Below are 23,004 nucleotides of genomic sequence, written 5' to 3' on the forward strand. Positions count from 1 at the left end.
ACGCCCCTTGGCCCCTACGCCACTGGAATATCACGAGTGTCTGCACGTTAACCAAGTCGGAATATCTCCAAGAAACTTGCATTCTGTTCCTTTTGTTTAAAACACCGGAAGAAATTTAGGACATCTTTAACATAAAAATTGTTCAAGTCAATTGGAAGACATTTACGGGTTCTATGCCTTGATGTAGACAATTTTTCATTTTGCATAACAATCTGTTAGCATGAGTCACCGGCGCACAGTGAGGATCAAAGAACTTTCCATAGAAACGAGACAGAGCGATGATTTTTAAAAAATTAAAGCTGAAATATTGCAGAATAGGGGAAAAGTAAAAAGTTTATCGTAGGAACGTTTTTTAGCTTTGAAAATCTGTGTTATACTTGCAGAATTACAAGAAAACTGTTACTTATCCAATGCCATGATAAAATGCTGTCGTGCTGATTTAAAATCCTGTCGTAAGATTTGTCTACTACAAAAATAATTAAATCATAATTCTCCTTTACAATGATCATGATCTTTCTATTTTTCCCATATTTTGCAATGTTTCAGCTTTAATCTAAAAGGAAAATCATCGCTCTATCTGATTTCTATGGAAAGTTCTTTGATTTTTACATAAAATTCATCGGCTTTACCGCACTGTGCGGCGTCTCTGCGAGCCGATTCCTGATTCGATCTAACAAAGATCGATTGACTCGTTGTCCTCGACGATGAAGGGTCTCAGCGGGGTCTGGCACGGTAGAAAACAGACCGAGCAAACCAGATTTCACCAGAATTAACGCGTTCGAACGTAAACGGCATAATTGACCGCGTTTTGCGTCAGCGGGAACGCCACGGTGCTTGTAATCGTTGGCGTTCTTTGCGATAGCACGGATTTACGATCGCGTTCCAACGTAAATCGGCCGGAAACAAGGTTCCCGAGTTGTAAAGCCGACGTTCGATCGGCTTCGGACAGCTCGCGCGAGTCCCGAGCGGGTTGGAGAGGATTCGAGCGGGTTGAAGCGGTCTCGGCCGTGATCCGAGTGGAATTTGCGTCACGTCGTTCGATGTTAACGACGCGACTCGCAACTTTATACGAGCACACGCGTATATTCCGCGGGTTTACGACGCTTTCCGCGATCGTTTTACGGTGATTCGCGGACGTACACACGTCATCGCATGATGCGCCTGCGACGGGAACGGTGCAGCCGATGAAAACCCTCGGGATCCTCGGAGGCCGATTATGCGAAATGCTTCTTGAGCTGAAAATTCAGAAAATGTAAACGTCTTACGATAATTCTATAGTTAGACTTTCTTAACTATAGTTGTTTATAGCTTCACTTTAGCGATTAGACAAAGTATCATATATAAATGTGCGTATTGCTCGGTTTACAGTCAGCGTTTTAGAAAATACTAAGAAACTGTGATACACCAGAGGACAATAAAATAATGATTTTATCGTGCTACGGCATAAGAACAAGAATTAATTAATTAATTTGTTCTCACAAATTTCTTGTGTCCGTTAAATAGGACCAAAACTTCGTTAATATTTCTTTTACTTTTTCACGAAATCGTCCAGAAAAATTTGACGATGTAAAAGAAAGGTTGGTGATCCATCGTTTATCGCAAATAATGAAAAATAAATTACAGAAAATCCCTTCAAATTAATAAAAAAACTCCCAAGTCGTCGCTAAATATCCGGTAACTGGTACCTTTACCCTAGAGCTTAGCCAAGTTGCCCGGTTTATCAGCCATAATTCACAGGGGAGTACCGTGCGAAAGCAAGTTGGTAGCCTTGCACTCTTGCTTACTTGCGGGCGCGCGAGCGGCAATAACAATTAATGCGGTGAAACAGTAGCTGGCAAAGTTTACGAGGCTGTTGCGAGGAGAGATTCTCTCCTACCATTATAGCGACGTTGTTGCAACAAGCCTACATTAACAGACAGTCGGACAAGACAGACGGCTCGGCTCTGCTCCGCTTTGCTCTATTCGTATGCGCGCCCGCGCGCGTTTATGATCCTCCTCGCGCCGCCTTTGTCTTCAAGGACAATGAGATCAAATCGTGGTTTAATAAGGAGGCGGGGGAACGCCCAGGGAACGTAACGTGATTAATGAGCGCGCTATAAATCACGCGGGTCTCGAGAACAACCCTTTTTCCGCCTGCTGCGCCCACTGCCACCGACCAACCGGCCCGTTCTTTAACGAGCGCCGAGATGCATCCAGATGCATCGAGATGCATCCTGCATTTTCGGAGAAAATCATTAGTTCGAACCACAACCGGGCTTCGCTTCAACCACTCGGCCCTCGTCACTTTTTTTCTCCTGTGCTGCGAATCGGAGACACGATCGATATTCTGCGAGGACGCTAAGCTACCGTCCCTGTTAGACAGGACAATTTTTATTTCAGTTCAACTTTAATTCTTCTCCGTTTTTTAATGATGTCTGGTTAAGATTTATTCTGAAAATTATTTCAATTTTAACCACATCACACGATGTGGACTTGGTTATATGGTCGAACTGGAATAAGGTTCTGTAACTAATGTTTTCTATATCTTAAACAAAAATGATTGTAATACTTTTGATTTCTATACGAAGGGAAAACATCAAATTTATTTTTCAAAATAAAGTACTACTAGGTGCTTCATGTTATTTTTATTGATTTAAAAAAAGATTCGGCGATCAGATGTTTCGCGTCGCGGAACAATGACGACTCTGGTTAATCGAATTGTATAATCAATTTTTGTTCAAGACTTCGCTCGAGATTGATTTTACAGCTCCATTCTATAAAATGTCGACATTCGGTTGAAAGATAATTGCATGTGGCTGGTAGAATCGAATTCCAGGAGTTAGTCGGTGAGAATTTTATTTTGTACGAGCGAGGATTCGAAGGAATCGATGTTCCCGGGGATTCAATCTTAGGGGAGTGCTCTCTCTCTCTCTCTCTTATTCTTTCTTGGTACTCGACTATGTTTTTCTCTCGACTGCCAACCGTCTTCTCAAAGGGTCCCGGAGAACTCGTGGGAGGGTTGTGTGTCTGGCTAATTACGCGTTAGAGAGGGAGCCAAGCCCCAAGATGACATAAACGCGACGCCTCGAGAAGCTCCGAGAGAAACTTACCGGAGTAGAGAGAGAATAGAGAACGCTTAGGTGACCAGGTCAGGGACTTTCCTTCGACGCGGACCGCACTCAATCGAGTCTCCTTCTTCTGTTCTGCTGACTTACTATCTCTCTCTCTCTCTCTCTTTTCGTTTCCTTTCTAGCTATACGTTCTTTTCTAGCTATACTATGTTTTAGGAGACTTTCTGGGACACCGACTTTCAGCCAGTATATCTCAATCTCGAATTTCTGAAACATCAGACACTCTCACACAACAAACACCCAACAACTTTGTAAGCTAAGCGAAACCAAGCCGAATAGCTCACCGTAAATTTCTTTGTTTTAGGTGAACACAGACGCGCAGGACAGCACGACGCAGCAGATCCAGTCGAAGCTGGGCAACTATTCCCTGGTGAAGCATCTGCTGGACGATCCTAAGCGTTTGATCGGTATCGAGGGTGTTCCAGCGAGTCCGGCACCGCCGTCGGCGACCTCGTCGCTGCGAACGAGTTCGAGTTCGGTGGGCTCGAATACCCGGAGTTCTCCATCCGGTCAAGAATTCAAGAAACCCGGTGGACCGAGAACAGGAGGATCTTCGTCCTCTTCGTCGAGCCATCAGCGGGGCGGTTTCGTGAAACCAGCGGATGGAAAGCCGCCTTATGGGGGCAGGGGTGGCTACCCTGGCCAACCGGTGAAGCACGGGGGCAACAGCAACGATCATCGCAGCCACGGTTTATTACCAGCCAAAGGACCGCCCCCGAACTCGCCCGGGAACGGCACGCTCGGCGGCAATTCGAGTATCGGGAATTCCGGCGGCAGCAGGCTTCACTCCGCCGCCAGCAGACTGTCCAGGTTACCTCTCGATAACGTGAGTATCGATTTCCATTGTTTCGTGGCCACCCGCCATCGACGTCTCCTGCAACCCCCCTACCACCGTCCCCCCACGTATATACGTGTGTTTGTGTGTGTGTGTGTGTATTCCGTGTGTCGACTATGCTATACTGATTAGGCTGCTGTGGCCCCTCCACACCGTAAAATAACTTAAATCAACCCTTTGGAGGCTCGCCGATGTATCGGCGATATCATAGTGGTCAAAGTACACATTCTAACTGGATGATACTTAAACGGCGGGATGTAGGGTCTACTTGATACATAGATTAATAGATAAATATCATTGTTAGACTGCGGATCTTTATGAAAAATAAAAATTGTCAGCCCCAAGTGCCATATACAAATTTCTTTCTGGCTTTAGTAAGTTAAAAACAACACATAGATGTTCTTGAATTCTTTTTCTAATCATTATGATTAGACAGCCAATCTTTTCTACCTGATTTGCAACAAATTGGAGTGAAAAGGACATTGATTTTCTTTCTGAATATGTTTCATAGGACGAAAATAATATAACCGCAGTTTGAAATTCGTCTAATCTTTTTACTGTTTGAAATTACACCTATTCATTTTTGTCATAAATGCATAAAATCCGCTGTTTAATTGTAAATCTGGATCCACAGCTTCAGTAAATGCTACAAGAATCAGGTTCTACAGTATCTAAAATTGTTGTTTTATAACAAAGTCTTTTTGTTCCGTTTTGTAACTGTCAGTGTATGACAGGAATACGAATATTGACCAGATTTTTGCTGACGCCCGGCCGCTATCACTAACACCACTTCGTTCATTCTTCCAGTCATTCGTTTCTGTTTACACGACGAGTAAAATGTCGCCTGTTCCGCGTGTATTTTCTGCGAGCAACGTTGGTACGTCGTCTATCTCTTGACTCGCAGGCGCGATGCCAACTCCACGCGCGTGTCCACCTTACCGCGAGCTGCTTTGTTTAACCGCCCTTTATTTACTCGGTCTCTCGGGTTGCTGTCGTTAAACGGGACACGGCTACGATGAAATTAGAGAGGCAGGTGTCAGCGGAGCCTGTTCAGATCGACGCTCATTGAATTTGATTAACACGGCAAACCGCCACCGTAGAAAAATCCCATCAATTCAAGGCACAATAACGTCACGATATAATGTACAGTGACTCCCACTAATATTCGAAACAATATTTTTAATATTGAACCATTCGATTTGAACTTAATTGAGAAGTTAGTAAAGTAATAAAATACAGATTCACAGAACGTATCTACAGTAAATCCTCTATAAACGCATAAAAGCTGTAGCAGATAAATACAGAAAAAATATCCCCTCCACTTTAGTAATCTGATCTTTACACGAGCTGTCCTTCTCTACGTTCGGCTCGACCTTTGAAGCTCAAAAAAATAGTTACCCGTCTCAGATAAACGCATACAGATCCCCCCGAGGCTTATGCGTTTATGGTGGCATTACTGTATTAAATTTTCAACACAGGCCCACATAAAAAAGTTGCAAAATACAACTTTTAGAATTTCCTCAGCAATTCCGAAAACTTGAAATTTTCATGAAAAATTTTGTTCACTTTCTGTAGTAAACTAGTTGCTCCAGCTTCTCAACAAAGTTCAAATCGAATGGTCCAATATCAATTCTTATCGATTCTAATCAATTCCGACAACTTGCGATTTCTGAAAAAATTTCTTTTCACGTCCTGTAGCAAACTAACTGCTCCAGCTTCCTAAAAAAGCGTCCAAACATCAGTGAAAAAGTCAGATACAAGTAATTTCGACCCGTCCAGCAATTCTCTTGTTAATTGCCTTCGTAATCGAGCAACATCAAATGTACAAAAAGAACAACAGTAAAATTGAAGAGTAGAGCACTACACAAACGGAGATAAAAATTCATTGGTGAATCCTGAGGGAAAAATTGGACAATGCGAGGGGCGTTAGGGGGTGTTACCAAGTTACCCAGATCGAGGGATCGATTTCCGAGGGCGGGATCGAGCGGTGGCCAGTATTAATCGGCGTCGGAGTGACAATAAAGAGGTTATTACCGCCTCTTGCGCTTCAGACCGCGGAGGAAGCGTCTTCCGGGGTCGGCGTTCGATGAAAGCGTCGCGGGGACAGGTTCGTTGACAGGAAACGAATTGCTTTTCAATGGAAATCCCGACTGGAGGAGTACACGGTGTAGGAAGAAGGAGGTGGCCGGGGGCCGAGGGCTCGAGTTTGGTTGAGCCCTATTACGCGTGACTCCTCGAGGTGCAAATTTCATTGAGATTGACTATCGATCGAGCCTTCTCCCCGATTCGGTATCCTCTCTTGACTATTGCGCGCGCTCTCTCCGAGAGAGAGAGAAAGAGAGAGGAACTCACAAGCACAGAGAGAGAGAGAGAGAGAGAGAGAGAGAGAGAGAGAGAGAGAGACAGCTACTCTCCCGCCGATGTACTTATGCAATTAGGCTTGCCCCCGAGAAATGTCGACATCCTCTTGGTTCCTCCATGCCGTAGTGTCGCGAAATATATACCTGTTTTCTGGACATAATTCAAATTTCGATCTGTTCATGACAGAAACGTGAAACAAAGTGATTTTTTAAAAATTTATATTGAAGGCAATCTCAACATGATATTATTATAAATAGACTGCGGCTCTTTATGCATTTATACACCGAATTTAGTACGATTTTTATTTATTTCAGATCTACAACGACTACTACCGCTGAAAATGACATTTCACATGATTCTACTTTCTTCAAAGTCTGCGAAAATTGAAAATTGCATAAACTTCCGCAGTCTAATGATAAATATAGTCATATAGTCCATTTTTTAATCGAGGCTTGCCTAGAGAGGCTGTTATTATTTTTGCAGTCTACTGTAAATTCGATGTCCGATTCCGCAAAGTGTCGATGACAAATTACGGAATGTTCTGTTTACCATTTCATCGCGCGGAAATTCAAACCTTCCATTTTGAATTATCACCAGCAGATAATTTTCCATTACGAAGCGTACAGAATTATGTCCTATTGTACGGGGAAGCTTGTGTGTTGTGCTGAATACAGCTGATGAAAAGTTCAGTGCCGGTTGAAAGTGTGTAAACACTTTGCGACATGGGCCTGTGCAAACTGTAGCAACGCAAGAGAATTGAAACGATCTTTTGCACCGTCTACTATTGCGCTTATTATCTTTCTTAATTTCCTGCGGAGACCCTGTGAACTCTTCGCGTTCCAGTTTCATTATCTTATCTCTGCCATCGTGCCATCCGGGACATTTTCTATTCAACGTTGGATCAAGAATTCATGGGAATCTGCCTTGATAGCGTTGAACTTGAAAAACGTACTGTGGAAAGACGTTTATAGAATGTATGTACAAATGACGCTTTCAGAACGGATTTCTGCGGGAATTTTTCAAAATTTCATCACTCAAATTCAACCCGGAAAAATGTTCATCTTGGTTTAAATGGGAACTCGACAAATCCAATTTGGATTAGATCAATTTGACACAGTTTTCAAATGTTTTGACCCTCGTGTAAAGTAATTCCTTCGTGTGAATCTATCATTCCGATAAAATCAGCTTTCCGCAACATTCCAACGGACAGGAAAATTCGCGGGTGTCTTCCGCGAGGCTCAAAGCAAGCGAAAGACAATGCACTCGCCGCCCACGCACTGCACCCTCGAACGGCGTACGCACTCGCCCGTAAACCCCATTCAATTCGAGCTTACTGCACTCTAACGATTCCGTTCCTCGGTCCCTTTCACCCGACTTATCAACTAGCTTTTCCGCTTCCGCAATTTTTCCCATTTCCCCCGCGTTTCCCGCGATTATCCCGACTTTCCTTAGTCTCCCCGTCGCGGTGTCCCGGGGCTAAAGCACACCCCCATACCACTGCAAATCCTCGCGTACCCCCCGCCACACCATCCCAAGTCGGTTTTAGTCTGGCGTCACGCGGTCCACGCATTTTCCCCCTATTGTCTCCGCGGTTGCCTCTCAGGAACGACTACTCGACAGTAACTCGTAATATCTCGTCGTTCCCGGCAGCCTCGTGGCTCTTTTCAACGCCCCCGCCACCCCTCAGGCAGCTACGGAGGCGGGTGTGTTGATTAATGATCGCCCAGGAGCGGCTCCCGTGATAAATCGCGACAGTTTTCCACGGGCTGCCTCGTCGGATTTGTCCGCGGACTGCCGGATCGTTTTTTAATTAACAACCGCGTAAATGAGAACGTTGCCGAGTCCGACACGATTACCGTCGATTAATTCTCACCACAAACCTCCCCGTAAAAAAAGGATGAGAATAACGGAGGATCGGAAGAAACCGCGCGAAGGTAATACGCGTTTCATCCCTTATCGGAGGGTGAACCTGCGGCGCTGTTTTTATGGAGATTCCATGGGCTTTATGCCACTCGGGATTTATCACCGGATGATTGTCTGCTGGCTAATTCTTCCAACGATGAACCACTTGTTTGAAAACATTCGAAAATTGACTGAAGCATTATGTAAAACATTATTTACATTGTTAGATATGTCGTTGTCTAATCAATAATTAAACATTTAAGTATTGTATGTACATCAATTTCGTATCTACCAAATTTTAAAAAATTCATTTAAAATGGAAATATTCTAGGTCGGAAGGGTTAACTTGACACAGTAAAATACTTGATGATTAGGTCAAATTGACATAGTGGTAAAGTATCGATGAAATAACAAGCTAAACAGTTATTGTTCGATGTTCTTCTAAAGTTTCGGAAACATTTACCTAGCAATAACAGAACAGAATAACTTATTTCGGGTAAACTGTGTGCAATTGACATGAGGGACGGACGATAGTTAAGAACGTCCGAGTAACCTGAACATTTCCGAGAGTGTTAGAATGCAGTATAACTGAAATCGAATTGTATTATTTCAGGGGACAAGTTCGAGGCCGGTGCCCAACGAGAACTCGGCGGACCTGGAGATCATAATGAAGGTAAGCGTTCATTTTCGCCGCCATTAGTACCGGTTTTCAATTCTCCGGGTTATCGGGCAGCCAACAGTGTTTCAGGAGGCAATCGCTAGCGATACGTTCGACCAGTAAACGTCGAAACTTTGCCTTTAACTTGACCGTGCTGTCGTTGGAAGTCGGGCTTTCGGTCGATAAGTCAATTTTCTCTGGCGATACAACACTATCTCTCTCTCTCTCTCTCTCTTCATCCCGCGGTCATATCGCGACTGTCGTTCAATCGAATCGACTCGTTTCGGGCAGCCGTGTGTATCGGCTTTCGTCGCCGAGGCTAAGAGAGAGAGAGAGAGAGGACAATTTCACGCCCTACATCAACAACGACGGAAACTTTGTCGCCACGTTAATGGAACGTATCCAACGACGTACACACCGTTTCTTCCTTCTCCATTTCCCCCGTGTTCCGGAAAAACCGAATGGAACGTCCTCTTTCAAACCGGTTCTCTGTGTTACACCCACACCCACGCCATTCCACGCCTTGAACAGTTTCACTTACGGCGACGGACACGCGCCGATTTTCGTGTTGCCGGACACAATCGCTCTTTGTGCGCCAATATCTTGCTCTGGCTCCCTGCTACCAGCTCTCGATACATATAGGAAGTATTGGATATGGGTGTAAATGAATGAACGCTGGTACTTTTAAAGTAAAAGTTAGCCTTTATTTCACGGCGCGGAAGGAAGCTCTTTACCATGAGATGTCTTAGGGTGCGTTCCGTTTCACGCTTCAAGCGCATACACTGTATAGTGTAGTATAAGAGTCTCTATGCATACACTATACAGTGTATGCGCTTGAAGCGTGAAACGGAACGCACCCTTAGCTTCGACCGACTTTTACGAAGGAAAGAATCTTTGGGACCCCCAGAAAGGAAACCAGAGTCCCTTCGTATCTCCAAACTGTTTAGGTTAGCCCCCCCACAGTTCGGCACTTGTAAGAAAGTATACTTCTGAGAACGTTCCATCGATACTTCGTAATCTCTGTTTAAGAATACGACTCTGAGATCGTTGATTCATTTTTGTAACTTGTTGATAATCCAACAGGAAGCTTCAAAATTATATGTCGCGACCACTGTAGCGTGATTCTGCACCTCTATGTAGATAGGTGGAGATTTGTTGTAAAACTGGACCGCAAAATTGACCCCGACATTGAATTCCAAGGTGAAAATTCTTTTTTATTGCATCCCACGGTACTCGGACGAACAAAAGTCTCAAAGGAACTACAGACCAGAAAGAAACAAAGATTCGCCAACGATTTTATTGCATATATTTACAGGGTGTCTTAAAATCGTATAAACATGGAGGGGATGATTCTACACGGGTAAATAAATGGAAAATATACAATAAATTCTTTCATTTCATTTTTCGCGTGCCTGGCGTTCTCAAGAAGTAGAATGAGTCGGTCGTGAACAGACTCGTTAGAGGATTCCTATTCAATAGCAGGCGTGCTCGTCGAATTTCCAAACTCAAATTGCTGGGAAAGGAGGAGACAAATGAAAAAAAAAGAACTCGCAACTCGGTGAGCCTGATCTGGTGAACGCTCCAACCGATTTCGCAGTCCCTTCTTGGAAGAGCTCCGCTTCGGATCATCGTCCCTGCGAAATCGCGTGGAATTGCTCGGCTGCGCGGTGTTGATTTAAAAGGAAACGCGATTACGCGCCGGCGAAGATTGCCGGTAATCACGGCGGCACGTGACCAGCCTGGGATACGAAAGGACGTGATCCTAGAAGTAGCCTTTCCGTCTCTTCGCGATAACTTTCCGCGTTCGATTGTCGATCGCTGAGAAGACGTTTGACCGAGTTTGAGAGGTGGTTCGGTAACTGTATCGGTTTGCAAGGGTAGCAGATCGAACGCGCAGAGGCAAACGACTTCGCGCGGCTACCGGGCACTCTCGACCAAATCCGCGGGTCAAACTTTCGATTAGTTTCACGGCCGTGTCCGTGGATTTTGCCGGCTCGAAATAGCACGAATCGAACCGGCACGCTTCAAGGATGCCCGTATAAATAGACGGGGACGTTTCGACACCGTCTGAACCGTTCGACAGGCTATTTCTTTCCCACGGAACCCGCTCCAGCCACCTAGTCTTACGCAGTCCGTCAGTCGAGACGCAACTTGACGAAACGATGGAGACCCTGTCTCGTTGTGCGGTCCCGTAAATGCTATATGCACGTAGCATATGTTAAATATACGATCAATTATAAATTATGCTTCGCATCCACATTAAATATGGGTTATATGTTTAGATTGTATCTCTTCTTTGGTGGAACTCCCTGAATCACACAATCCAACATTTTTTAACGTCGAAAGCAGATCTTCAATCATTTCGGCGACATTCCGTGCTCACCTTAATTTCCTCGCACCGTATAATCAGATCCGAAAGTTCGTCTCGCACATTAATATTTATCAACGCTTCCGCAAGCAAGCGGCGGTCATTACCCACCGAGCGGTTTTTCATCGAAACAATTTGTCTCCGTTGACGACTCGGACTCGTTGGTGTCGCAGGTACTTCGCAGTCGGTTTGATAAACTGTTGCCTGACCCAGTTCTATTCGTGAATAGAGAATAATGATGCCTTGGGAACAGCGTGGAGAGGCGTGGGAGTCTTTGAGCAGCAGCCGATCATCTTCCGGCGACGAAAAACCTGCGGACGTACTCTCTCGGGAAACAGTCTCCGTTCTTGTTCCTCGATGAACAACTATGATGCAACCGAGTGCAACCGAACCTAAACAGAACGTCGCACTCGCATCGATCTCTAATGCACTGGTTTCAGGGATAGGTTAAAAGCTGTCAGGTGTTGCCAGGCGGCGCGGCGGACGGTAATTTATGGACACGGCTTAACGGCGATTATCAGCGAATTGATATCATTATGGCGCGGCGATATTGTGACACACGTTCGAGCTCCAGCATCGAGATACCCGGGGGGCCGCAATTAATGTCCTTACAGTAGGTGGATCTGTTATCGGCCGATGGGACGCCGCGATTAATGCCGTGTCGATGGCCCAGGTGTGTAGGCGGATCCGACATTTTCGAGTGTCGCTTTCACGGAAGGAGGAATTTGTCGACAGCTTGCGCTGCTTAATTATCGGCTTTCCGCTCGGATTCGGTCCTTTGTACCGCGGACCCCGATCAGCCTTTTACTTTACGCTGCGGAACGCCCGAATTAACCCGCGGATATACCCTATGTGTCCCCTGGTGAATCATTGTGTTTGGGCATCGGGTTGCTGATCGTTGCTCTGCGCTCTCAAACTTGATTGGTCCTGGCATCTCTGTCTTTCTAAACATTCTACATCATCAACACTGTCGAGGATAGGCAATTAGTTTTTTCGGGTACTTTAGACGTATCATAAACCGTACGAGTGATTCCCAGGAAGAAGGTAATGATTCACGGTCACCGACTTGACAAATTTACCATCCACCTCGTGCTGATAAGAGCATGAGGGACAGCTCCTCCAAACAACTCGATTCCAAGCAGAATACCAACAGGTTCTTCATTTAAAAACTGTACAGCTAGCTGTTTGTTGATAAACTCTTCGGTCCTTGAATCAGTCACACCATTTTTTCCCACATCAGTGTGGATGGTCCTCCGAGCGAACACTCGGTGCACATCGCGTCACGTACTCCGCAACAAACACTGTCGCCAAACCGGCTATCGAAGCTTAACTCCAATCGCAAAGACCTTCCAGGATCTTCTCGCAGGCTGAATCGGACCGTGAAGGTTTGCTGTTCGGGTTCCTTGCTCGGTAATATCCTAACACAAGCTCGCAGAGGATGTAGTGACTCGTTTAACCGAGAGAGATCGTTCTTATCAAGGATCGGTGGTCCCGTATAGAAGGCCAACAGTTGTTGGAGTGTGACCAGTCGCAGCAGACAGGCCTGGCTGTGGAATCACCGCGAAATGGACCATCCGTTCGCGCAGTTTCCGTCGAGGGTAGTCGACGGTTACCGTTCTCCAGGCTTTTCCACTTGGAGCGCGAATTTATGACGATACTACCGCCTGGCCGGTCTCTCTTGCTTTCTCTTTCTCTCTTTCTCTGTTAGCTAGGCAGTCGGTGTACAGTTCCAACTCTACTCTCTTTCTTTCTCTCTCTCTCTCTTTGGCGAGGTCCCTTCTCCCCGTCAGCCGCATCCTCGTCCCATCGTGCGCCGGCCGTTTGGTATAGAAGCACCGTCGAGGCCCATGAATTATTCTCACGGCTCTGCCCGTGGGAAAATACGAGAGTTGCGCCAGTAGGCATCGTAAATGCGGCTGCTAATTGCGCTCGGCGACGACCACCAGCCCGGCGCGAGCCCAACAAGAGCAGCCCAGATAGTCCGGCTCCTGCATATCGTTGTCTTTTTTTTTCGATCGGGACACGCACTGCCATGCCGTCCCGAATCGGGATTCAGGTGCCCCCAATCGATGGAAGTCACTCTAACCAAAGCCCCAACCAACGACGAAGTGGTAGAGTCAAGAGTTCCATTCAATGATTCCATTCATTCGATTGCTACGCCTGTATCTTCTCTTTTTGGCTTTCATTGTTTTATCACAGTATCGTCCTGCATTCAGAGTATGAATCGGGCTTTACGAAAACGTTAAATCACTATCGACGACGTGGTGTCCAAGAGCACACCTTATGTGTGCCCATAACTATGAAAGTGGTCTAACAAGGGAGGTTACTCAACCGTAACACGCCGAACGTTAATTTTTAACATTATAGTTTACTATAAAAGATTCGTCATTCAAAGACGCACTTTAATACTTTCGGAGATATTCAATAAAATGGATTTTTCACCCCAACTTTGAGGGCTATTTTCACCCACTTAACAGGAATGTCGGCGGCTATAAAAAGAACTACCTGTTAAATATTTTTTTGAGCTCTATGTCATACTAAAATTTCACTAAAATCATACAATAAAAATTAAATTAAAATAAAAACATAATACATATAATGTTGAAATAACAAGCACTGTCTGAGGTTCATTTTTCACGATATCGTAGAAATTACATTGAACTAATTTAGTTTAAAATAATATGATGTGAAACAACTGATAAACTCATTTCTTTTACATTTTCTCGTACACTTTCATAATTACGGGCCCACGTTTGGTTTTCGTGTCGGTGTTACATCTTTCTGATTTACGGTATACCGATCACTCGGACCGGCATTTAAAATATTTTTCTATAAATTTTCTCCAGCACTGCTCGCAATCCAGCCACCCCATTTCTGACCCCGTCGCACCCCTAGGTTGCAAACCCCGTTCGCCGATTAATCGAGAGATTTTCAGGCTTCCATTACGGCTCGACTGTCCGCTCGGGGATAGTATTCGGACTCGCGTAACCTTCCTCCCGGACGATCGTCGTTGCCGCAGGATTTCGCGTTCCACCCCCCGTATCTTTTTTTTTGCTCTCTCCTCCTCCCCCGCTTAAATTCGATTCCCGTGTAGCCCCTATAAATCGCGGATAATCCAGTTTTCCTGCACCAACGGCGCGGCACCGGGCCGCGGCTCTCTTCGATCGGCGACGGACTTTTTGCGGACTCGCGATCTCGTATCTTTCACTTCTCTCGATTGCACGCCGTTCGATCGTGCTATTACCATTTTTCCCGAGCTTCGGCGTGGCTATTGTTTCTCTTTGCAGCGTTGCTCGTCAATTATTTTAGCGAATTTATTAATGCTAGCTTGCTATTTTTTTTCGGAAACGATGTTCGTTGTCTTTAGAATAGCTATCTAAACTTTTCGTTTTCTTTTAAATTGACTTTAGACTGATTTTTGAACTTTTTCAAAATTGAACCCAACAACTTGAGTTTTTCTGAGACGATAGAGGAAGCCGTTAGTTTACTAGCTTAATTGTTCTTACTCGCAATTGCGAAGGAAAAAGCAAAAATCGCGATTTTTAAATTTTTCATCCGTGCCTGGAATGAGAATTTATAAAACATGTATTGTGTAAATCTAAGCAAGTTGTAATTAGACTGTGCTTCTTTATGCATTTATGGCTTTTGAAAATGTTCAAGAAATGTTAATTTTAATTTTTATCTACAATATATTCCAGAAAATGCGATTTTATTTGATTTTACTTTCTTATAATTCGTTTAAGTTATTCGTTTTTAAAAGGTGTACGAATACTTTGTTCTTTGAAATTAAAAATCTGTGACAGGTGATTCGAGGTTACAATCTACTTTCCACAAGGCAGCGTTGTAAAAACCAGTTTTCCTTGAAGATCCTAATCGAAACACTTCTGCAGCACAATGTTAGGCAGGTCCGACAATTAAGACCGAGTTGATAAGGTCAACTGGCAGTCGATTAAGTGAACTCGAATCCGAGACTGGTTCCGGTTCCCGGTTTTCAACGGTTTCGAGGAAGTTTCGTCGTTTTCACGGCCGGTCGATGGAAATGTTAACGTTCGCCGGCCGGCGGCATGTGCAAGGGGGGATGGAAGGGGATGTGCAGAGGGTGTGGAGTGTAGCGACACTCGTTGCATCGGTCTCTCGAGTGCCGGCCGACGAAGGGAAAGAGCAAGTGCAACGCGCAAGTGCAATCTCACGAGTCCTCTCGAAGAGATGTTCCGCGGAACATTGTTACGCTCGCGTTGCGTCGCGATATACATACAAATACCATTGCGGTGGTGCATCCACCCTTATTCCACCCATCTATACCATCCACCCTTATTCTGCTGTTCCGGAAAAGCCGAATCTCCGCGGGCGTTTATGGTGCCGAGAATATTATATTCGCGACAACGTTTGTTCTTTGACTACAAGATGCGCGAGATTGATATTTTTCTCGATTGTTCGACATCTTCTTGACTGAATTGGGGCGGCTGTTCTCGATCAATCGAACCGAATCGATCGATTTTTGTTTTCCTTTGGCGGCTGATCCTGGAAAAGCTGAAATAATGCTTTTCATGTTAGTCGCTTGATAAAAAATGTCCTTGCTCTGCATGTTATTTGCTGCTCAATATTAAAAGAGATATTACATACTGTGAATATTATATTCGCAACAACGTTTGTTCTTTGACTACGAGTTGCGCGAGATTTAAATTTTTATCGACTCTTCTAAATTTTCTTGAATCAATTGGTGCTGCTGATCCTGGAAAAGTTGAACTAATGTTTTTCATGTTAGTCGCTTGATCTACGGTTTGTTTCGCAATATTATAAAAGTCCATGCTGCAAGTCATTTGCTGCTCAATATGAAAAAAAAGATATTACCGTGACGGACCGAATACGTTTCACTTCGTCATATCCATATTTGACGTTCTACATTTTTAATATTTGAACATGAACCGCGCTATCTCATATGTTTACGACTTGGATGAAATACGATTTCAAGCGCCGCTTTGGTTCCTAATTAAACGCGCCACAATCGCGTACGAATAAACGCTTGGAAAACACAATGGCGACTAGAGCCGCGCGCACGCAGTTCCGACTCGATTAAATTCCCATCAGTATATTTGAGAAGCCGCGGATAAATTCTTCATGGATAATTCACGCCTGTTATTATCGACTAGCTCCGAATTACCACGTCCCGATGATTTAATATCAACTTTAACGTTTCCCGGATGGAAACGGCTCGTCAGATAAACGCCTCAAGGCAAATAAGAATCGATTGGGATTCGATAATACACCGTGGCTAATTGATTAATATTCGTTCGAGTTTTTCAGAAGACCGGCTCTTCAACTGTGTGCTAGAATACAAACGCGTGTTTCTCCCCTTGTTCTCCACGCGATTCGAATAGCATATTACCAGACCTTTCCTTTTCCGTGTTTAATATTCATGTCCCGTGCTCCTCCTCCTCTTTCCACTGATACATATGAGCATATTGACTGACCCGAACCGTTGTTACCAATTGCCAATAAAACAAGCTTGCTCGAACAAACTCGCAAGATCTACCCTCGAAGAAACTTTTCCAACAGTCGGCGTCCTATCAATCCAAACTCCTTCGAGAATTCGATGGGATTGCTATGCACTTGTAGGTGTATACTACGCGTGTATATGTGTGTGTACACCAAGTAAATTTCATTTAGCCTGACAAACTTATTTACACACTGGCTCAGCTTTAATTACTGCGCTTATTCGACGATCCCCCCTTCTACGCGCGCACCATTTAATCCAGGGCTTAATTACTTCATTTATTTACCAATTAATTCGCACTCTACTCCCTCGCAGTATTACACATTTGTGTAAGATCCGCTAAATGCGAAACGGTTCGAACTGCACTCGGTATCGCGTATCTTAAATTTGCGATTAAACCCAGCTATTCTTCTTGTAATGATTAACAGCTAATTTATTATTTGAATACCAAGTATGTAGATCACACGGAACTTTTTAATAAGGAAATATATATATTTTGAGAAATTTTTAAATTCTTATTAGTAGTTTTCTTACGATTAATTTTATCGAATGTAATAATCGTACCAGAAAGAGATATTAGTCAATAGTATAATAAAATCGTCAGGAAAGTTTTATAATCGTGAAAAAACTTACAGAATGATTGATTGTGCTCAAATATTAATAACTATACTAATTTAGATGATAACACGCAATGAAATCTGTGCGAAAGTGCTTTGTACACACGCGTGAAAAACTTCTGTATTAAGCATAATTAAAGCAATTAAAAAGAATAAGTGTCGCAAGTTTAAAAAACACATTTTTCGCAAATAAAGTAGATAGGAACAATTTTTTAATGAATTTTAGTGGAAATTTCATTCTGGTATCTCTTATGGTTGAAGAGTCATAGTAAAATGTTACGATCCAGTCCACTGCGTTCTTCGGCCGTCCGAGATTATATATCGCGGTGCAGCGTTTGTTTAAAATAATTTTAATTTCGTCAATTTTCAAAAATGTCCATCTTTTTAAAAAAAATGTCCGTAAAGGGGACGCTTGGGGCTATATGCCCATTTTTCCAATTTTTAGAAAAGTGGCCCAATATGAAAACACGGCATTTAATAAAATAAATGGTGAAAAAAACACTTTTTGCAAATATATAACATTTTGAGTGGATACTCCTATGTTTTCACTATAAGCTCCTAAAAACTCATTTCTATCGGTTTGTCAGTTCTAGTCTTACAATTCAATGGAAAACGTTTGACACGTTTTTCTACACCTCTGTAAAATTAACAATTTTTAAGATATCGAAAAATCCGACAGCAAACAGTTCATGACATACTACGTAGAAATTTAGAAATCAATGTTTTTCCGGCACTTTGGCCAAATACGCCACTGTGCATCAAAAGTCTCCAGACAAATAAAAGAGTGTGGTCGGCGACGACGTTAATTAATTTAAATCGCGAACGCCGCCGCCGCGCCGGTCGCGCGAACGAACACCGCAGCGTCGCGTCGCGTCGCGCCGATGGAAAAACCGAGCGAGAGCGGAATTTTCGTTTCGGAAAAATGTGGAGCGGAAAAATATCGAAACGCTGACTCGTAACAATGTTCCGCCGTACGTTTCCGCTCGGAGGATAACGCTGCCATTCCCGTTCACCGTTATATCCGCGACGCGCCGCGTTACATTATGCATGATCGTGGAACGATCCGGCGCTCTCGCATTATTCTTTTTCGCGGACAATATATAATATCTTGCGCGCACCATGTTTTACCCTTCAGACCGGTGCGGCGCAGCGGATTTTCCGCGTTCGCGATCGCTAATCGAGCGAAATCCGCCGATAAACCACGCGCGAACCATTCCGAACGGAAAATTGCAAAATCTGCGAAATTAACTCTCTGGAGCCAATATATTATACTTCATGAATTTTTCGGATTTTTATGGAATTACCAGCGCACGTTATCACGCACCGTGCGCGCAAGATGCTGTTCTTTTTGGAAAAACGAATTCATTATTTATGACTAGACTGCGGATCTTCATGCATTTATTTGAAAAATCAGAGTAGAAAGCAAAATTTTAAAAATCGAAGATTGTCAATATGCTACTTTCAACCTGCTCATGTTATTAAAGGAATGAAGACATTCTCAAGTGGTTCCTCTATCTTGCAAAATATGCGAAATTAACTCTCTGGGGCTATTACAGTATACGTCATGAATTTTTCGGATGTTTATCGAATTACCAGCGCACGTTATCACGCACTGTACGTGCAAGAAGCTGTTCTTTTTTGGAAAACGAATTAATTATTTATGACTAGACTGCGGATCTTTATGCATTTATTTGAAAAATCAGAGTACATTATTTTCAATCTGCTCAACTTATTAAGGGAAGGAAGACATTCTCAAGTGGTTCCTGTGTCTTGTAGTGAGTGCAGACAATTTGTATTTTGCATGAAGATCCGCAGTCTATTTATGACTATACTCTTCTCGATATGAATTTACCCACAAAATCGCGTTTCGTGCTGCGCGGCAATTCTGCGTGGATTTTTACAGACTGCCGCGGTTGTAGCTGGCTCCGGTGGCTTCTGGGTAAAGAAAATTACCGTTTTACACGCATTCCATCCGGCAGCAAGCGTTCCCGCGAGGTCCCTCGTCCTGGCGACAATGCGATCTCCTTTCCCACAGTGGACACCGCCGCGAAGACATTCCGTCCACGTCTCTAGCTCGCGTTTCTCCACGCGCACGTGCGTTATCTCTGCAGTGTGAACGTTTAAACGCCTAAGATGGTCGTCGATCGAGCAACGAGTCACCGTCGTTGCCCAATCAACGATTTATCAGGTGTGCGATCCAATTCGTAGCCCCCGAACATTTCAATTTGCAACTTCGTTTTAACATCGAGTATCCGAATTGAGAAGCAAACATCGTATAAATGATCCTGTCGAGATAAGAACGCGAGACACCGTTCAGCTTCATGGCCATCCGATAAGAAATAAGATATCTCAGGATGTACTGTTGTTGTATTACGATGGAAGAAACGTTCTTGAGAAAAGCATTTTTAAATTTTGAACTGTTTCGCTTATTTGTATGATCCGGCGTATAATCCTAAACATTTGAATCGGAATATACAATCGCGCATGGATATTTGAACCGAAATTGGGACAAGCTTGCGAGCAGAAATACGAGCATTTCAATTTTTGCTGAGCAGAAATAGGGACGTTTTATACTTCGAATTAATAGCTTTGAATAAATGTAATATTAATAATCTCAAATTTAATATCTGGGAAGTTTTTCTGTCGATTGTTGCACAAATAAGTAGTAAATATCTATTTCCGCGATAACAGAACTCTTACGTGATCAGTAGGCAGCGAATACTTATGCATTTATAGCAAAATTGTGTAGATGAAATTAAAAATTGTTCGGAAATTTATAAAATTGAAGATGTCAGTGTATGGTTTATCTTCTATTAAAATCATTAAGGGAAGAAATAACATTTTCAATTTGGTTTCGATTTCTTGCAATCGATGCAGACAAGATTTATTTTGCATAAAGATCCGCAGTCTAATAAATATTCACGGACTAATAATAAATTTAAGAAAGAAATTGAACGCGCGAATCAGTGCAGGGAAAGTTTGGGTGATTTTTGGATTCCGAGCTCCGATAGGTGGGGGTCGCGAATTTTTTCGCTTAGGGTCTGTTTGATCGACTGTGGACGCGTGGGCGGTCGGAACCAGTCGAATTTTCCCGGCTGTATAATTCGACGCGGTCCCGGCTGGTAAACAAGCGGTCTGTCGGTGATCGTAGGAAGAATATAAGCACTCCGACGAGAGTCTTTTGTCTCGGCGCTCTTTGTTCCCGTCGACGGATGTCTCGACGGGTCAATGAATCGGTCTCGACGATTCACCAGTGGAAATGCGTTTCGTTTGGTACGCCATGCCGATGCACCAGACTGCATTGTTCGCATGTTTGCGACTTCCATCGTGTCCTGTCCGCTCGTACGTGTGCGCCTGTCTGCGTTTATGCAAGAGAGCACCACATTCCATCGACGTTAATCCTAGAACCGAAGGAGGGGTCTTCTCGAACCCCTCAAATCGAAAATATATTTCTCCCTGCTTGGGAAATTTCAGAAAATTATTTGCTGCTGTCTCAACCGCTTCCAATTGTAACTTTTCATTACTCGCAAATAGTATTTGCAATCTCAAAACTTGAAATTTAGTGTTTCAACTTATACATCTTTAAATTTAGTGTTTCAAGCATAAAGAAAAGTTTATTTATTTAGTTGTATATAATTTTTTATAATAAAGTTTTATAAATTTTATATAAATTTAGACCAGCATGGAATTCTGTTCTATTAGTTCAAGCTTCTAAAATTCTTTATACATAGCAAGTAGGTGTCTTAGGGGTTCATTTTATAAACAGTGTTCTTTTCCGTGTTAAATACCAAATCCGGATCGAAACGTAGAGGTTAACTTTTGCAAATTTGCTTTGTCTTTTCTTTTCATCGAAACTGTGCGCTGTGAGCATATTTACTCTTCTAAAGAAAAGTGTCGACTACACTAGCAAATATCTATTTTGATCGAAACTAGTAATTTAGTTATGTAGAAAGCGGGGTGCGAGTAATCGAAGGTTAAAAGCAATTTTATTGCAAGAGTAGAACTGCTTGTTTTTCTGAAAAATGAACTACCTATTTGTCTTGGATACAAAATACTTTTTTTCTCATCTAATGAAAGTCAAGTACAGCATTTCAATGGAAAGTAGACAGTAAAATTTCGCGAGCCAGCGGGAGAACACATCCCCTGCATTCATGGAGCAAACCTTGACCCAAGAGATCCGTCCACCCATCGTTGCAATTAGGTTTGCTGAAGGGTAGCATGGTCCCGATCGAGTGTATCAGAGGTTACGCAAGAGCGACGTGTTCGAAAGCAGTACTTTTGCGTAAGACTATCGCATCTGGGCCACGATTACGTCAATGGCCGAGAGGGCGACGAATTCCGCGTACCGTCACCCACACGTACAGATCGAGGCTGCTCGAGGAAAACATAGCTGTTAACCCTAGAGTCCCACGTACGAATCGCATGTTCGCAGAACGTTTTATAATCTATGCCAAATGAAATTATTTCAAGAGATCGTGATACGACTCCGTTGACATCAGACATCTTTAATCTGACACATTTTTCCATGTCGTTTGAAAATCATTCATGGACACACTGCATTTGTTCATTTTGTAAGCAGGTAGTCTCAGTGCCTGAAAAGAATTGTTTTTCCACAAAGAACTAATTCGTCCCGTTTTTAAAAAGATTTATTTCCAAGGAAATAATATTCTAGTCTGCGAAAAATATTCTTTTGCCGAAGGGAAACATTTCAACCTTAAAAACCACGTTCTTACGGGTCGGAGAACCCGCCCTCGCGCCACGAGTTTAAAGGTTAATTAAATGATCATCGTATAAAGCGATCGCAGCGAGTTTCGAGTTAACCCCAACAAAGTTTTCACAGTTCCGGAGCAACGGGGTATCGGATTAACCCGATGAATTCAAAGAAATTAGCACCGCTATCGCATTATGAACGACAAAAGGCGCAGTGTTCCTCGCGTCTTCCTCGAATCGATCTTGTCCTGAATGAAGAATTATTACTAGACTGCGGATGTTTATGCAGTTTTCAATTTTCATAGGCAAATTTTAAGAAAGCGATATGAAATAAAATTCTATTTTTAATGGGAACAGCCTTTGTAGATCCGAAACAAACGAAAATCTTACGAAATTCTATCAAATTTTATATTCTAGCAGTTTTAGAAAATTTTCATAAGATAAAAGTGCATAAAGATCCGCAGTCTAATTATTACTGATTGTTTTATTTTACATAAATCGCTGCTGTCTGTTAGTCATTATTCGTGTAGATCTTACAATCTTGTTAACCCTCATAGTTAACTTGAGTTTTGACTTAAACTTTCAAATAGAAAAATAAATTCCCTTCCAGTTCCAAAGAACTTCCATTCTGCATAAAGCGTTACAGTTGGATTATCACGGTTTCAGTTACGATTCCAACGTGTTTCGAGCACGCTATTGAATTATCCGATCGGAATAAATGTTAATCGACCGCCTCTGTTTCAGGAAATGACCGTGCCGCCCACGCCTCTGACGGCCATCGCCCAGACACCGAGGAAGGAGCTCGAAACGAAGTTCACGTTCAATCCAATGCTGGCGAAGGTGAGATAAACAATCCTCGTTGTTAATTATTCACGGCAAAATTCAAAGATGGGCTCCACCCGGCGAATAACTTCGCAGGAACCGTTCGCCATTTCGCCGCATTCGTTTC

At 43.3% G+C, this 23,004-nt stretch overlaps 1 protein-coding gene across 8 annotated transcripts in view; it reads left to right on the forward strand.

Annotated features, from left to right (window-relative positions):
* The window catches only part of Lilli (AF4/FMR2 family member lilliputian), a 292,861-nt gene that overhangs the window by 199,124 nt on the left and 70,733 nt on the right, over nucleotides 1-23,004 (forward strand). For all 8 annotated transcript variants that reach the window (XM_076426703.1, XM_076426705.1, XM_076426706.1 and 5 more), the window contains 3 exons: nucleotides 3,415-3,936; nucleotides 8,822-8,881; nucleotides 22,800-22,895. In XM_076426703.1, the coding sequence (XP_076282818.1) occupies nucleotides 3,415-3,936; nucleotides 8,822-8,881; nucleotides 22,800-22,895 (678 nt within the window). The remainder of the gene's footprint in view (nucleotides 1-3,414; nucleotides 3,937-8,821; nucleotides 8,882-22,799; nucleotides 22,896-23,004) is intronic.

The sequence above is a fragment of the Lasioglossum baleicum genome, chromosome 6 (assembly GCF_051020765.1).
Source record: "Lasioglossum baleicum chromosome 6, iyLasBale1, whole genome shotgun sequence".
NCBI lineage: Eukaryota > Metazoa > Arthropoda > Insecta > Hymenoptera > Halictidae > Lasioglossum > Lasioglossum baleicum.